Source organism: Capra hircus, chromosome 1, assembly GCF_001704415.2.
Source record: "Capra hircus breed San Clemente chromosome 1, ASM170441v1, whole genome shotgun sequence".
Classification (NCBI taxonomy): domain Eukaryota; kingdom Metazoa; phylum Chordata; class Mammalia; order Artiodactyla; family Bovidae; genus Capra; species Capra hircus.
The window spans coordinates 125,880,726-125,899,234 of record NC_030808.1 but is presented as its reverse complement, the minus strand read 5'-3'; the positions used below and the strand labels follow the sequence as shown (position 1 = coordinate 125,899,234).

The following is an 18,509-nucleotide window of genomic DNA, read 5'->3' as shown; positions in this document are numbered from 1 at the left end:
TCCAATTTCTTGCCATTCTCAATGACATTTGTTATTGTCAATTTTGTTTATTACAACCATCCAGGCATTGTGAAGTGATATCTCATTCCTGGTTCCTATCAGTTCAGCTCAGTTTAGTTGCTCAGTCCTGTCCGACTCTTTGTGACCCCATGGACTGCAGCACGCCAGGCCTCCCTGTCCATCACCAACTCCCGGAGTTTACTCACACTCATGTCCATTGAGTCAGTGATGCCTTCCAACCATCTCATCCCCAGTCATCCCCTTCTCCCGCCTTCAATCTTTCCCAGCATCAAGGTCTTTTCTAATGAGTCAGTTCTTCGCATCAGGTGGCCAAAATATTAGAGTTTCAGCTTTAGCATCAGTCCTTCCAATGAATATTTAGGACTGATTTCCTTTATGATGGACTGGTTGGATCTTCTTGCAGTCCAAGGGACTCTCAAGAGTCTTCTCCAACACCACAGTTCAAAAGCATCAATTTTTTGGCGCTCAGCTTTCTTCACAGTCCAACTCTCATATCCATACATGACCACTGGAAAAACCATAGCCTTGACTAGACAGACCTTTGTTGGCTTTTCAGTATGCTGTCTAAGTTGGTCATAACTTTCCTTTCAAGAGTAAGTGTCTTTTAATTTCATGGCTGCAGTCACCATCTGCAGTGATTTTGGAGCCCCCCAAAATAAAGTCTGACACTGTTTCCACTGTTTGCCCATCTATTTCCCATGAAGTGATGGGACCAGATGCCATGATCTTAGTTTTCTGAATGTTGAGCTTTAAGCCAACTTTTTCACTCTCCTCTTTCACTTTCATCAAGAGGCTTTTTAGTTCCTCTTCACTTTCTGCCATAAGGGTGGTGTCATCTGCATATCTGAGGTTATTGATATTTCTCCCAGCAATCTTGATTCCAGCTTGTTCTTATCTATAAATCCACTGATTCTAAGTCCCTAAGGAGGTATGTATAGTGAGGCAAGAAGAAGGCAGATAATGATCTGTACAAAAGTAAATATTTATGTCTTTATTGGTTGTTTGTGATAGATTAAATTTTGAGAGTACCTGCCAAATATGCCTTTAGGAAAATTACCTAGTTCTAGGAATTAGGACAATAAAGAAGTCCAGCTACCCTGTGATGGAAATGGGAATTATTTTCTTTCAGATTTTGTTGAATCGTTTTTATGCTTAGAGAATAATAATAAAGTAGTAGAACAATTTTCCTTTAAGTTCCTTCCTACTTTCTTCACTGCATAGCCCACCAATATTTTTCTGCCTAAAGATAAATATTCCCATGCTAGAAGCCACAGCTTGAGAAGTTGCGGATGAAGATGGCTGATAGTCATACTGGTATTTAGATGTGTCAGTTTCCTTATAATAGAAATTCCACAGAAATGGAGCTATTTTATTCTTTCAAATAACTCAATTAAAATTAGTATTTCTGTTGTAAGTTGCAAATCACAACTTTATGAAAAATATTTTTGTGGGGGAGGTGAAATTGATTGATGTGGTTGTTTGTTTCTTACATTTTCCCCTTGGTGTGTGTGTGTTTGTGTGTGTGCGCGCGCATGCGTGTGCATGAATTGACCTCTGATGTTTGGTTCCTGATCCATTAATTCTCAGAAGACATATATGTGAAAAGTTTTAGAATCAAACCAAATATTTATTGTGCTCATTTAAGCTATATGCCTTCCTCGTCCCTAATATATTGATGAAAAAGTGGAATGAATTCCTCTTTCTCCTTAAATCTAAGCCCTCTTAAACCTTTTAGTGTTTCGGTAGAGTTTTTAAAATTGGCATTTATTATTTTTGAACAGAAATTTTAAAGTATATTTTTGTAGTGCAGTAGCAACTAAGATTTTCTGTTTTCAGAGGAAGAAAAAGTGGCTTTTGTTAACTGGATAAACAAAGCCCTGGAGAATGACCCTGACTGTAAGCATCTCATACCGATGAACCCCAATGATGACAGTCTTTTCAAATCACTTGCTGATGGCATCCTTCTTTGGTGAGTTGAGTGCTGGGTTAAGGGAGCTGTGTTCTTACTGTCTCCACTGAAGAGCAGTCAATGAAAACTACAATTCAGTGAGTCCACTGTTTTTTGGAATTAGTAAACAAGTAGTACACAGTTCTTGAAGTTTTTATATTGCATAGAAAATTAAGTACAATATGTTTTCCAAGATTTTCCTTCAAATGCATTCTCTTATTTGGTATCTTTTTCATTTATTTTCTTAATTATGCCAGGAAACCCTTACCTCTCCAATGCATTTAATACTGTTCAAAGGGTTTCTTTTTCCCTTTTTTTGGCTGCATGTGGCACGTGGGATGTTAGTTCCCTGACCAGAGACCAGGCCGCAGCAGTGAAAGCTCTGAGTTCAAACCACTGGACTGCCAGGAAATTCCTTGGAATTTTTTTTTCCTTCACTTATCAATAAGGGAGTGTTGATTATTGACTAGGACTGAAACATGAGGAACTATAATAGAAATATATACCTCATTTGTGCTTAAATCAGATTAATATTTTAATTCAATATTGTATTCATGGCTGTTTGCAATCTGTTTCTGCTTACTAGACTGTAAACTCTCTAAAGCCATTATCTTTGCCCTTGGTTGTGTGTACTGAAGTCCTAGCATACTTCTTTGTAAAAACTAGATGTCTTTTATTTTTTAAGTTTATAAAAATACAGAAAACGTTCAAAGAAGAAAAGAACCACCATGAATATTAACAGCCATAAAAAGCTATTGTTGATATTTTGGCACCTTTCCTCAGTCTTTTATATGTGTGTTTACTTAAAAAGAAAAAACTACCTGCAATTACAAGATATTAATTTTCAAGACATTCAGTTCAGTTTAGTCACTCAGTCGTATCTGACTCTTTGTGACCCCATGAATTGTATCTTATTCCACCTACAATTCAGATCTGTTCCTCTAACCTTCAGAGTAAATTCCTATTATGAATTGAATGGGTGTTTTCTTATCTGTGTTTCATAATATAAAATGTATTCTAAAACACAGAAGTAAAATTTATGTTAGTTTCGTTTAGAATGTGTGAATTATTGAAATTTTCGATCAAGTCTCTGCTCTTTACTTTTCTGCAACAACAGTAATTTTAACACTGTTGATACCACTTTATGAAATTTGACTTCTTGAGGATTTTTTGTTTTATACTTCAGACTGCTGAATGTCAATGATCATTAGATGAAATAAAGGCAAGATTCACATAAAGATAATGCAAGACTTTGAAAAAATTAGAAAGAAATGCTAAGATTACTCTTACAGTGAATGATGAATTTGATTTAGATTAGGGAATATTTCTTAGATTTTTAAAATTAAATCCCTGTATATTTTAAAGAAATGGATTATTACTTTTCAGAATTTAACTTCATTGTTACTTATAAAAATAAAAACATTTCTGAGTGTCTTAAACTGATTTATTCCCATTTTCTCTTTAGCAAAATGATCAACTTATCTGAACCAGATACAATTGATGAAAGAGCCATTAATAAGAAAAAGCTCACCCCCTTCACTATTTCTGTAAGTATTTGTCCTTTGCTGGTAATCATCTTACTATAAGGATCGTGGATCCCTTATGAATTGATCTTTAGGTCCAGGCAAAACCATTCATTTAATGTATTTTTGGTTTTCTATAAAAGCAAGATTTTTACTAAGTAAAAATTCAGCTGAATTTTTTTAATGAAGAAATTAAGATTCAGACTATGTTGGATGAAATTTCTTAAGAAAATAGTATTCAGATTAAGTTATTCTAATTATTGTTATTTTTATTAATGAATATTTGCTTGATGCTAGTGTTCTTGTTGGTTGAGATAAAACTACTCCATAGTTTGACCACATCTTTTACCATTGGACAAAATTTTCACTATTTTTTTGTACCAAACTGTTTTGTAGTCAGCTTCTCCATTCAGATCTTGTTAAAATTCAGGAATTTATAGTCACCATAGTTTTCCCCTTAAAAATCTCTGGCTCAATAGGAGAATATTATATTAAGTACATTTTAGGTATCAGGCACTGTCCTAAACACACCACATGAATTACCCTGTCACTTCTCCCAGCAGCCTTAAAATAAAGTAGATACTCTGATTTTACAGATGAGGAAACCGAGGCACTGGGAGGTTACACACTGGACGAGCCATGATCCTAGTAGTCTAGCTCCAGAGCCCATCCTTTAAGGAAATTTTGTTTATATGTATTTTATTTTATTTTATTTTTTGGCTGCATGTGTGGGATCTCAGTTCCCAGACCAGGGATTGGAACCCATTTCCCCTGAGTGGAAGTGCAGAGTCTTAACCTCTGGACTGCCAGGGAAGTCCCTGTATCCGTCCTTTAAATCATCATGCTATACTGCCCCTCTCCTGAGGTGGTAGTAATAAGCAACTAGTTAATGTGCAAAGCACAGCTGTGGCTATTAAGAGTGAGCTACTGCTAAGCGGTTTCCTCCATTTCCGTTGGCAGGGTATAATTCTTGATTTTGCTGAGGTTATTAAGTCTCTTCTATAAGGAAGCCACATCCTTTAGAGCAGTGGTACTTGGTTAGTCTCAGGCGAAGGGTTCCTCCCATTTCCTGTGATCCTGAAGAAGTATGTAATTGGCTGTTGACTAACATGGCTTTCTTGACCCTCACTTTCCAGTAATGTTGCATGTTCCTAGCAGAAACTGCTATTCTTGAAGAAGCTCCTTTCAGATTGTAATGGCCAGAAGTTTATTTTCTTTCCCATCTTGTGTCAGATATGAAAGAAATACCTATCATCTAATACCTATCATAGTTGAAAATACTCATATTTATCTTTTTAGGATACATGTCACACAATTTTTTATGTTCCTGAATCTGAAATGCAACATCTCTTACTACTGTATAAACTAATTTTTAATTAATTTATTAAAAATTTAAATATTGCTTCTAATACTTACATGTCATGCATTTGGAGAAAATAAAGAAAAAATGTTCTACAACTATTTTGCAATAACTGTAGGATGCGTCTGAGGGGCTGTTTTATATTTCTATTTTTAAAGGTAACATTCTTCCACCAATATGAGTAGGGTTAATAGTCTAGGTCTCTAGCATGCTTGAAAAAGAGTACTAATGTAGAATGAGAAAAGACAGTCCTCTGGGAAGAGGCAAAGTGTTATTGTGATTATTGAATCAGTTTTGTTTACTCAGTAATTTTAGAGCTCTGGGAATAGATCTGCCAGAAAGCTACCAGTTTCCCATGAAACTTTATCTCGAAGAAGCCTAATACATTTGTAAAAGATTGTGATAGTATAGTTTTTCACCTCATGATGATAGGTTTATGAAGTATCAAGATGTATGAAAGAAGAAAAATATAAAATGATGAAAATGACATACAGTGACTGTGAAAGCAAGGGAAAGGGACAGACCAAGTAGCTAATAGCAGGATTCATTTATGATCTTGAAGACTTATCTCTCTTCCTACCCAATGTGTTACAGACCTGCATTCTTTGGATTGTTTATCATTATTGGAAAAAATATGTAAAAGTCTGAAAAATAGATGTCAATGATTTAAGGACCTAAAAGTCAGGAAACTAATGCAAGAGTAGGTACAGGAGATTGAATCTGTTCCTTATAAATGCAAAAAATCCATTGTAATTGATATACTCACATATATACAAAGTTTATACTCTACCCTCACATATGTATGGGCTACTCTGGTGGCTCAGAGGGTAAAACGTCTCCCTGCAATTCAGGAGACCTGGATTCATGTGCAAACACATGTATTGGTCTTCATTTCAATTATAGTTTAAGTAGGGAAAACATAAATCTCATTTGTATGTTGCAAATGGAGTAAAAGTGATGGTATGTAACATAAGAATGAAATCTGAGTAACAAATAATGCCTTTGTCCTTACTGACCCAAGAAATGTATAACAGAGCCCTCTAAAAAGTGATTAACAAAAGTGGACTTATCTGGAATTGAAGCCTTATTGGAAATGAAAATTTGCAAGGTGGAATGAATGAAAAGAGAGAAAAGTTGCAGTCCCTATTTGAGACTGTTAAAACTGCCATGTTTGCTTGGGTCTTTTGTTAATATCTCTGTATGGTAAGATACCCTATTTTACAGGTTAAGACACTGAAACACAAGGAGGAACAAGCACTTCTCTAATGACTCAGTTGTTGGAGCTTCCCCAGTGTCCTGGTCTATCCCCACCAACACAGGTCTTCAGGAAGAAAGGCTGAGCATGACGGGCAGTTGTCCATGACAGAACCTGGAGAACAACCTCGGTGTGGGGTTCTCCTGTTACTTCTTATTCTTCAGAATTGACTCTAGACAATAGCAGTCATTCTAGTCCCTCATCACCAGTAGGGCAATATTGTTCAGTTCAGTCAGTCAGTTCAGCTGCTCTGCTGCTGCTAAGTCACTTCAGTCGTGTCTGACTCTGTGCAGCCCCACAGATGGCAGCCCATCAGGCTCCCCCATTCCTGGGATTCTCCAGTCAAGAACACTGAAGTGGGTTGCTATTTTCTTCTCCAGTGCATGAAAGGTGGAAGTGAAGTCGCTCAGTCATGCCCAACTCTGCAACCCCGTGGACTGCAGCACACCAGGCTTCCCTGTCCATCACCAACTTCTGGAGCTTACTCAAACTTATACCCATCAAGTTGGTGATGCCATCCAACCATCTCATACTCTGTTGTCCACTTCTCCTCCTGCCTTCCATCTTTCCCAACATCAGGGTCTTTTTCCAGTGAGTCAGTTCTTTGCATCAGGTAGCCAAAGTATTGGAGTTTCAGCTTCAGCATCAGTCCTTCCAATGAAGATTCAGGACTGATTTCCTTTAGGATTGAGTGGTTGGATCTCCTTGCAGTCCAAGGGACTCTTAAGAGTCTTCTCCAACATCACACTTCAAAAGCATCAATTTTTCGGCACTCAGCTTTCTTTATGGTCCAGCTCTCACATCCGTAGGTGACTACTGGAAAACCCATAGCTTTGACTATATGGACCTTTGTTGGTATTGTGTTTACCAATTAGAAACTACCATTTATTTGAGGAAGCACATTGTCACTCCTTATTTTCAATCCATTTTTTGGCCAATTACTTGTAAGTCATTTGCAATACTTGTAAAACCAACATCTCTGAGTAAAATTAACATCAAAAGCTGGTTCTCCACATGTCACCAACATAACCTGTAGATATGACAAAGCTGAGTTTCACTGCTTACAGCAGTAAGAGAAAACACCACCTGCAAACCCGTGGCAGTGTCTTTAGGCTGAGGTTGGAACTGGAGATTTGGAATTGTGGTTGAAGCTGGGTCTTTCACGGTGGGCAAGGGGAAGAGAGGGGATGGATGACTAGGTAAGGATCATGACACAGCAGTCAGGACTGGTGGAGATTGCAAGGGACAGATTTGGAGGTGAGGGAGTCAAAGAATCTTTAGAGTGCTGCTGCTGCTGCTAAGTCGCTTCAGTCGTGTCCAACTCTGTGCGACCCCACAGGCGGCAGCCCACCAGGCTCCCCCGTCCCTGGGATTCTCCAGGCAAGAACACTGGAGTGGGTTGCCATTTACTGTCTATTGACGTTTTCCACTGAAGATCTTCCAAGTAGTGCCTGCAATGAACAAATACTCTGCTGCCTTCTCCTAGAAGAGTAAAATCATGCCAGAAAGATAGACAAATAAGTGCAAAATCATGTTAAGATGTGGCTTTCTTATTGCTGTCCAGGCTGAGAGAAGCAATGGAAGATTTTGGTTCTCACTAGTTGTTATAGTCAGTTTAGTGAAATTACATATCTTTTGGCTACAGTACCATGATGTCAATGTAAGGTGTCACTGTAAGATTAACACTGTTCCTGGAATCATTTTCAGTATGGTTCCTTCCCCAACATTCAGGGGAATCACAACTGGAGCAAACATACTTTGTGTTCTTGGAAAAGAATACAGAAAAATATTACTGGTCTAGCGTGAATTGGTGGAGAAGGCAATGGCATCCCACTCCAGTACTCTTGCCTGGAAAATCCCATGGACGGAGGAGCCTGGAAGGCTGCAGTCCATGGGGTTGCTGAGGGTCGGACACGACTGAGCAACTTCACTTTCACTTCTCACTTTCTTGCATTGGAGAAGGAAATGGCAACCCACTCCAGTGTTCTTGCCTGGAGAATCCCAGGGACGGGGGAGCCTGGTGGGCTGTCGTCTATGGGGTCTCGCAGAGTCGGACACGACTGAAGTGGCTTAGCAGCAGCAGCAGCAGCAGCAGCAGCAGCGTGAATTGATAGAGACTGTCTCTTTGAAAGTTAAATTGATTTGATTTAAGATCATTAAACAAATGAAAGTAACCTTCTGAATAGAAAATATTTCAAAATTACCAATAATATTGTCATATTTATCATGTTTATTTAGGTTGTGAATATATTGAATCCTCTGGTTCCGCCTCCTTTTGGGAGAACTGAATTTTAAATGAACATTGCTTAATTCCACTACAAAATAATTTAATTGCAAATGCTTACTTTAATTACCCTTGACTGAACCCCAAGAGACACAGCCATTTACTTGGAGCCGAGCAAGATAAATTGCTTCAGCATACTGCAAGAGGAAGCCACTGAAATAATTACTCTGCTTTATAAGCCTTTGTGTAGCTTCTGGCTAATAAACATAAAAATTTAAACAAACACGGAAGCAGGGGCCCCACCCTAACACAGACTATAGAAATATAAGAGGAAAAGACAATCTCTATTTTCTCCCAAAAGAAAATCAAACACAACTAACAATAAATCCCCTAGCTCTTAAAGTTATTTCTTCTTAACTTCGGTGAGTTTAAAGTCTGACTGTATTGACTATTTGCTGCCATTAAATGGCCACGAAAACAGTGCCTAGTAGCAAATGGTGTCTTTCCAAAGGGTGAAAAAGTGGTTGGGAAAAAAGTCATCGCTACATACTATGCATGTGTTATTTCTAGGGAAGAAATTTGCAAAGGGAATAAAAAAAGTAGCTAAAGCCAAGGTAACTCTGAATTTTTCTAATTCATTGTCTTTTCCAATTTGCTGCCATGTGTTGTCCCAAACTATTTTTTTGTTGTTGTTTGGTGTTTCTTTTTCTGTACATTTGTGTTTCTGGTCACTGGTACAGCATTGATCAGTGAAGCTGCTCAGTCGTGTCTGACTCTTTGCAATCCCATGGACTGGAGCCTACCAGGCTCCTCCATCCATGGAATTTTCCAGGCAAGAGTACTGGAGTGGGTTGCCATTTCCTTCCCAACCCGAGGATCAAACCCAGGTCTCCTGCATTTCAGGCAGATGCTTTACCGTCTGATCTACCAGGGAAGCTGGATAGATGACAACTAAAGGAAAAATTAATACTAATTAAACATTTTTTTCAATTAAGCTTTTAGATTAAAATTAATGGCATATTTGGATAAACAAAACTTTGAGTTACTTGTCCCTACCCCCGCCATTTTATTCCCTTCTGTCGCACTGAGTGGATCTTAGCTCCCCAACAGGAGATCACACCTGCCTCCCTATATTGGAAGCATGAGTCTTAATCTCTAGACCACCAGGAAAGTCCCTCTAACCTAGCCTTTACCATAATGGTTGTGAAATTGTTACTTCAACTCCAGCACTTCTCCACATGCCCTAGTCATTTATTATTTGGCATTCTTCTGTAACCCAGAGACCTCTTTTTTCCTCTCTCCTTCTTTCTCTTTTCTTATCATTGATATGGACTTAGGAATTCCTATTTTTTCCAGTAGCTTAATTCATTAGTGTTCTTGATTATTTTGGTACTTAAATTGTTCCAGATTTGGCGATAGAGAGCACCTTCAAGGTGTTTCTTTTCCCTTTTTTCATTGTTGTAAATTACACATAAAATTTACCATTTTAGTCATTTTTGAGTGTATAGATCTGTGGCATTAAATTCATTCACATTGCTATGCATTCATCAATAGCATTCTTCTCCAGAGCCCTTCTCATCTTCCTAAAGTATAACTCTATACCCATTATGTAATAATTCCCCATTCTCCACTCCCCATCCCCTGGCTATCACCATTCCACTTTCTGTCTCCATGAATTTGGCTACCCCAGGTACCTCATATTGGAATCAGACGATAGTTATTTTTGTGTGTGTGGCCAGCTTATTTCACTTAGCATAATGTCTTCAATGGAGAAGGAAATAGTGACCCATTCCAGTGTTCTTGCCTGGAGAATTCCATGGGCAGAGGAGCCTGGTGGGCTACAGTCCGTAGGATCACAGAGTCAGAAATGATTGAGCAACTTTCACTGTAATGCCTTCACGGTTCACCCATTTCATAGCATTGTCAGTATTCTCTTCATTTCTAAAGCTGAATAACATTCTGTTGTATGTCTACACTATATTTTACTTGTCTGTTTAAGATGATGGACACTTGGATTGTTTCTACCTTTTGACTTTTGTGAATAATGCTGCTATGAACGTGGGTATACAAATAGTCTAAGTCCTAGCTCACAGTTTTTTGAGTATATACCTAGAAGTGGATTTGCCGAATTACATGGTGTCACCATGCTTTTCTGACTCTTTGTGACCCCAAGGACTGTAGCCTGCCAGACTTCTCTGTACATGGAATTCTCCAGGCAAGAATACTGGAGTGGTTTGCCATTCCCATCTCCATGGTATCTTCCTGACCCCAGGATCAAACTCAGATTTCGTGTATTGCAGGCAGATTTTTTACCATCCGAGCCACTAGGGAAGTCCCAAGATGACATGGTAATTCTATGTTTAATTTTTTGAAGAATAGCCATACATTTTTCCATAGAAATTCCACCATTCTCATATTCTCACTAGGAATGCACTAGGGCTCAAATTTATTCACATCCTCTCTAGCACTTGTTACTTTGTTTGTTTTTTAATCACAGACATCCTGATGGATATAAAATGGTATCTCATTGTGGGTTTGATTGACATTTCCCTAGTGATTTCTCCTGTTGATCATCTTTTCAGGTGCTTACTATCCATTTGATGTCTTCACAGAAATTCATGTCCTTTGCCCATATTTTAATCAGGTTGTTTGGTTTTTTGTTGTTGGGTTGTAGGTGTTCTTCCTCTGTTGATATAATCAGAGCTCATACTCTTAATAATAGATATGTAATAATAATATGTAAATATATGTAATGATATGTAATAATAAACATTATATCAATATGTTATAAAATATATTATTAGTTAATAATAAATATGTAACTGTATAATATGTCAGGGAATGGTAAAGAGTAAAATAAAGAATAATGAGTGCCAGCAAAGAGTGTGGTGATGTGATAATGCTTGTTATTTCATGTAGAATAATCAGAGAAAGCCATTTGTTGCATTTCAGCAGTCTTAAAGGAATTGTGGATATTTGAAGAAACTGTGTTCCAGGCAGAGGGGAAGACAAGTTCAAAGGCCTTTTAGAGCTGGAACAGAGTGAGTGACAGGACACAGTGGGACATAGAGAACATTTGACGGGTTTTAAAGCCAGGGAACATGGTCAGGTTCTTATTTTCCCAAGATCACAGGGTACTTAAAGTACCTAAGTATAGGTGGATTGTAGAAAGTAAGTCTGAGCATGGGTGTTAGGAAGGAATTAAGAAACTTGAAGCAAGACAGTTCCAGGGGTTTTTAGAAGGTGAAATTACACAGCAATTGCTCACAGGCTATAGGAGGCAAGAAGAGCAAGGATTCTGGTCAGTCTACCTTCTTAGGAAGAAAGAAGGCAAGAATGAAGGTTGGGCCTATGGACCACAACAGAAAATAAAGGAAAACCTAGTTTTAACAGAGGATTAGAGGGAGACTAGGGAAGTATGGCCAGAAAATTGCTTCTGTTTTGGACACATTAACTTGGAGGTACTTGTGAAACATCCAGGTGGACATAGCCAAGTGTGTATATTGGTGTAGAGCTTACACTGGAGGCTGGGCAGAAATGTGGCCTGGAGATAGGTTTCTGAAAGTCATTGGCATATAGAGGTGATATAAGTACTAATTATGTTTAAAAATCTTAAGTTTTAGCACTGATTGTTTACCTCCACAACTTGTTGACAAGAGTTTAGAAAGTACTTTCTCACATATATTTTTCTTTGTGGCAATTTAGGAAAATTTAAACCTAGCCCTGAATTCTGCCTCAGCCATTGGTTGTACTGTAGTCAACATTGGGGCACAGGATCTCACAGAAGGAAAACCTCACTTGGTCTTAGGACTTCTCTGGCAGATCATCAAAGTTGGTCTTTTTGCTGATATTGAGATTTCCAGGAATGAAGGTAAGGTCATCAACGATATTTGCTTCTCATTGACATATATTTACTGTGGGAAAAATTTATACTTCATTGTTTTCCTCTCAGCTCTGATTGCATTGCTAAAGGAAGGTGAGGATCTAGAAGAGCTAATGAGGCTATCTCCAGAGGAGTTACTGCTGCAGTGGGTGAACTACCATCTGACCAATGCAGGATGGCCTACCATCAGCAACTTCAGCCACGACATTAAGGTTCATATTTTAATGCTCAGATTTGTGACATTAAAAAAGGAATGTCAAAACACATGTCAAATTTGCTTTGAATGTCAAGTGGGATGTAGAAGTAAATTAGAACTGAAGTTTAATTCTCAAGGACACAGTATAGAAAATGAAATTTTGCATTTCTCCATCTGAAGTGATCCCCCACTTATAATCACAATCTTTTGCTTAAAAAAAAAACAAAAAACCAAACTGGTTTGTTGGCTTGTGATAAGAAATACAGCTGGGGAATTCCTTGTCACTCCAGTGATTAGGACTTGGCACTTTCACTGCTGAGGACCCAGGTTCAATCCCTGATTAGGGAACATAGGTCATGTAAGCCAAGTGGTATGGCCAAAAAATAAGTAAGTAAATTAGAAAAAAGAAATACAACTGGTTGTAAGAGGAAAGAGATGCTGCTGCTAAGTCGCTTCAGTCGTGTCCAAATCTGTGCGACCCCATAGACGGCAGCCCACGAGGCTCTTCTGTCTCTGGGATTTTCCAGGCAAGAATACTGGAGTGGGTTGCCATTTCCTTCTCCAATGCAAGAAAGTGAAAAGGGAAAGTGAAGTCGCTCAGTCGTGTCTGACTCTTAGCGACCCCATGGACTGCAGCCTACCAGGCTCCTCCGTTCATGGGATTTTCCAGGCAAGAGTACTGGAGTGGGGTGCTATTGCCTTCTGTGAAGAGATGCTAGCATTAGCAAATTAAAGCATTCTTTTCCATTTTCTGTGACACTAATAGACTAAGTTATAATGAGGATATCAGTCTGTTAGAGTGAGAATTATATCTGTTTGCTAGACTAGAGGCCCTGGTAGGCATAACCTGTTTCTTACTCTTAATTCCACTTTGCCAATAACCAGTTAAGAGGAAACCAAAGGGACTCCCCTGGTGGTACAGTGGATAAGAATCTGACTGCCAGTGCAGGGGACATGAGTTTGATCCCTGATCTAGGAAGATCCCACACACTGTGGAGCAACTAAGCCCGTGGGCCACAACGACTGAGTCCACACGCTGGAGCACATAAGCCACAGCTCCTGAGCCCATGTGCTGCAGATACTGAGGCCTGTGCTCCGAGAGCCAGTACTCTGAAACGAGACGCCGTCACAACAAGGGGCCCGCACACTGCAACAGAGAGTAGCTGCCGCTCACTGCAACTAGAGGAAGCCCGTGCGCACCAATGAAGGCCCAGTGCAAGCAAAAATGTAATTAATTCATTTAAAAAAAAAGGAAACCAAAGTATCTGAAGGCATAGGGAATCAGTAGACAGAAGGAGGTCTTCAGGCTTGTCTCTGAACCAAAGTAACTTGAAACCCCATCCCTCCCCATCACCACTCACCCCCTGGAGATGCAGATGCTTAGAAGTGTAAACAAATGAGAGGTGAGGAAGGGCAATGAAAGAGTGTAGGAGACAGTGTTGCTAGAATCTCTGAGGTGCAAAACACGATTGCTAGAATCTCTAAAGTGTGAAATAACGTAGTGCATTCAGGATCCTGGAGTAACAAGTAAAGGTTGCTAAGTTATTGAATAACTCATTCTTTGAAATGAAGGCAATTTCTTCAATGAGTACTTTTTTCCTAAATCCAATGGTGATTTTATTCACTTTTAAAATTCTGTTATGTTTCTTTCCTTAAAGGATTCAAGAGCCTATTTTCATCTGTTGGATCAGATTGCACCTAAAGGTGACCGGGATGATGGACCTGCCATTGCCATTGATCTTACAGGATTTAGTGTGAGTATAATTTTTAACTAAAAATTTAAAAAAATTTTGTAAAATATGCACAGCATAAAACTTAGCATTTTAACCATTTTCAAGTGAACAGCTCAACAGCAGTAAGTACATTTGCATTGTGTGCCATCATCACCACCTTTCCTCTCTGGAATTTTTTCCTCCTCACATAGTAAAGTCTATAGGCATTAAACAAAAACTCCCCTTCCCCCTCTCTCTCAAGCTCCTGGTAACCACTGTTCAACTTCATACCTCTATAAATTTGAGTAGTGAGTAGAGTCATAGAATTCAGTTCTCTACAGGGGCATTCCCTGGTAGATTCCTCAGCCCTTCAAACTTTGGCTTTTATGCTTTTCAGAAGCTTTTTTCTGTGCCCTAGGCTCCAAACTTCCATGCTAAGCCATCTGGCTGTCATGAGTGAAGAAAGGGAATTGCAGGATCCTGACATTGAGTATGTGTAGAATCAACTTTATGCCCACCTATATATCCCTGGCGCAACATCACTGGAACTCACTAGGGTGCTTTTGTAGCTGTGACAGTGTACAAGGAAAGGGATTCATAAGCAATCAATTATCATTTCTTCCAATTTATGTTTGGTAACACACAAAATAAAAGATGGCAATTCTAGTATTTATGATGTAGAAAGGACTGATGTAAATCCTGGCTCATCTAACAAATTTCCTAGGGAAGTCCATTCTTTTAGCATAAGCTGTAAATAACAGCATTACATCTAAATGTTAAAATCTGATCAGATTACAGTTCGTATAAAAATCTATTAAGTGCTTAAAGTGTAACATCCAAGTTCAGTTTTAAAGGAAATTTGAGTCATCACTAATTATATTTCACATTATTTTAAAATCTAAAAACAGTTATGTACAATTTGCAAATTTGCTTGAGTACAAATATTAGGAACTGAAAAAAACTTATGGAAAGTTTAAAACTTACTCAAAAGTGAACAGACAGTGTACTGAACCACCATGAGTAGTTCCTCAGGTTCAACAGCTGCCAATGCATGGTCAGTCTTGTTTCTCCATTTATTACCTGTTTCCTTCATCTTCCATATTATTTTGAAGCAAATTCCAGACATATTATCATTTCATCAATAAGTATTTTAATATGTATTTCTAAAAAGATAAAGACAATTTGAAAATATAACCATAATACCTAAAAAAATAACAGTAGTCTGTAATATCAAAATGATTAATCAGTGTTGACGTTTCCAGTTGCCTCATAAATATCAGATTTTCATCATTTATTTGAATTAAAATCTAAATAAGGTCCACGTATTATGCCTTGTTCATGTCTACCCGAGGTGCTTATATTGCTGTTTAATAGCATTGAATTTATTGCGTTCTCTGATTTCAGTTACATTTTATTTACAACTCTGGTGCACAGAATTAGATAAATCTTAGTCTGGTCATGATATACTCTCATCATGGGTCCATGCATGTTTTTGTTTAAATTTATTTTTCTTTGGTAGTTGTTTGTTGTATTGAAATTGTAACAAGTTCATACAGACCCTCAATCCAACAAGAATGCTTGGACTTTGACATCAGATTATATTAAGCTGTGCAGTTCTTCCCTGTCCCATCTCTCTACCTGCCTTTAATGTGATAATCATCGTCTTTATTCTTATGCTCATTGTTCTTTTGCTTTTAATACAATTTTCTTTCAACTAAGTGTATTTCTTACAGATTTAAATCTTTTATTTTATTTTTTAAGTTCATATGAAGTTTATCATGTTGTACGTAAATTTCTAGTACTTATTTTGAGTATATTATATTACTGAGAGTCACTCCTGTTGTTGTATATTCTTGTATGACTATTAACACAGTTTCAGTTATCATCTGCTCTCCTGTTGATAAGCATTTGGTTTGTTTCCAAGGTTTTGCATTTGTGAAAAGTGCTGTTCCTTCTGATTTTAGTATTTTTTTATATGTATCCCAACTTGTTTTTCATTGAGAAAAGAATACACTGGAAATATCGGAGTAGATATCTTTTTATTAGTACCATTTGTAAGTAAGTCTCTTGGCCAGAAGGCACTTTAATATATGGCCCTGAACAAGTTACCTATAATTCAGCCAATAGCAGCTTACTGATAGGATATTTGAGAGTTTTGTTGAGTACTTTAGCCTTGAGGATGAAATATTCTTCTGATTCCAGCAAGAAACCTCAGAGACTTGTTCTTCACTGGTTTAAAAGAAATGGGGAAGTTCATTTGGAATTGCTGTGCATCCTGACCTCCTTTTGAGCCATCTGTTGATTTATTTCCAGAAAAGTAATTGCTTTTAATTAAATTATGCTAATCAAAAGTTTAATCTTGACCATTTTTGTTTTATTTCATTGTTTAGGAGAAAAATGACTTGAAGCGTGCTGAATTCATGCTTCAGGAAGCAGACAAACTGGGCTGCAGACAGTTTGTTACTCCTGCAGATGTGGTTTCAGGCAATCCTAAACTTAACCTGGCTTTTGTAGCTAATCTGTTCAACACGTACCCAGGCCTCCGCAAGCCTGATAATAATGACATCGATATGAATTTATTGGAAGGTATGCTCTTTCTGTCTTTAATTGAGTCACTGTGTGTATCTTTTTATGATGTCGTCCTACTTCACTGTCAGAGGTAAGGGACTGTGGAGGGAGATGTAGTTGACTGTACGCTGGCATGTGCCTCCATTAAGAAGTTAAAGAAAATTGTTCATTTGGGTTAAAAGCAAATGCTGAGGTAAATCATACTTGTCTGTCATTTCTCCATAAGTGTTAAGTGAAAACCATCATACATTTAAAATGTTCTCTTAAATGACTACATAATTCCACCACCAATATGTACAATGAAATATAGCTATTGAAAAAATAATTATTTGTAACTTTTTCCTCTTTTGAAAGCTTCAGTTTGACTCCAGTATTGTTCTTTTTTCTGTTTTTAGTTCACTTGAAAAAATTTACAATATTCATTACTTGTCTTGTGTGTGGGCTGTTGTTTTCTGTCTCATAATTTATAATACTTTCCTATTTTGCTTCATGAAATGCAGATTTGACCCCTCCTAATGTAGGTACTGTATTTAGTACTTTTCTATACTCTATAAATATACTCATTCTGAATGTGCTTTTTATCAGTACCATTTGTTCTTTCTATCTGGGTTGATATTTTTTGCCTTGTTCATGTTGTGTTTTTGGTTTTTTTTCATTTGTCTTAATATGCCTAAAGAATGAAGGATGACAAGCAAGAAACAAATGAAACTTAATTAGAACAGCAGGGCAAAACTTGATTACGTAAACTCTATCTAATTTGCCTTCTCTAATTGTGGGATAGTGGAGTTGTAAACACATTAGGGATCAGTTTTGACAATTGGATGTCATGATTTGATGGAAAACCTTTATCCCTCTGCTGTAAATAAACACATTTATCTTTTATCTCAAGTATCTCACTTATCTTTAATCTCTGAAAGGATTGATAACATATATCATTTTGTATTACTTAGCTATGTTACTTACATTTACTAAATGTCATTGACACTTAAAATATATGAATCATCATAATGACAAGAACATGCTCAATGTCTCATTCTTTCTCATCTGTTTCAGCCTCTCTCCTTTTCTTCTCATCCTCACAACTACTCACATATATCCCAAGACCCACTTTAATACTAGAACTGAAAGGTAAAATAGTGGCAGCAGTGGTGGCAGTTATCAGAGGTAGGGACTACTCCTACAATAGCCTTGATAGCTGCCCTGGTTTGGAGAAGCTGATCCTGAGGTGAGGATTCTTCCTGGTGGGGAGAACTTGAACTTCAGTGTTCACTGTCTCACATCACCCATCTTACTCCCTTCTTTGTCAGTGAGACAGAGTGAGAAATTAGCCCTATCATCTTTTTCTCTTTGACTACCACAACCAGAGTTCCAATGTCCTGGTCACTTTATAATGACAGCTTTTTGATTAATGAAGGAAGCTTCAGATTTAACAATTACATTGTTTTAGGACTATGATTTTACCTCACTCTTTCTGAGATTCAGTAAAATAAAGATTGTGTTCTCTGCATAGACTTGTAGATTAACAACTGTTGATTTTTCAGCAGAGAAATTTAGGGTGAGGGGTTAGAACTTTTAAAAAACTAAAAAGGGAGATGTCTATGTCTTTTTTATCAGTCTGGAAAATTTCAAAATTCCTCTCTGTCTTATAGTAGAAGGCATTGTTTAGAGTGGCATATTAAAAATGACCTGCTTTTTATAGTCCCTGAATTCTTGCTAGATATCTTTTCCAACTTGCTCGCTCTCTTATTTGTCACGTTTGAATTCTTTTGCTGGTGTTCAGCATGCTTTTGGGATTTTTCAGTGTGAACAGGATTGCTAA

The 18,509-nt window shown here is 37.7% G+C and overlaps 1 protein-coding gene across 3 annotated transcripts in view; it reads left to right on the top strand.

Moving 5' to 3' along the window:
• Window positions 1-18,509, top strand: part of PLS1 (plastin 1) — a 125,585-nt gene that overhangs the window by 81,335 nt on the left and 25,741 nt on the right. For all 3 annotated transcript variants that reach the window (XM_018049577.1, XM_018049572.1, XM_013965948.2), the window contains exons 5-10: window positions 1,858-1,990; window positions 3,435-3,516; window positions 12,037-12,202; window positions 12,284-12,426; window positions 14,069-14,164; window positions 16,513-16,708. In XM_018049577.1, the coding sequence (XP_017905066.1) occupies window positions 1,858-1,990; window positions 3,435-3,516; window positions 12,037-12,202; window positions 12,284-12,426; window positions 14,069-14,164; window positions 16,513-16,708 (816 nt within the window). The remainder of the gene's footprint in view (window positions 1-1,857; window positions 1,991-3,434; window positions 3,517-12,036; window positions 12,203-12,283; window positions 12,427-14,068; window positions 14,165-16,512; window positions 16,709-18,509) is intronic.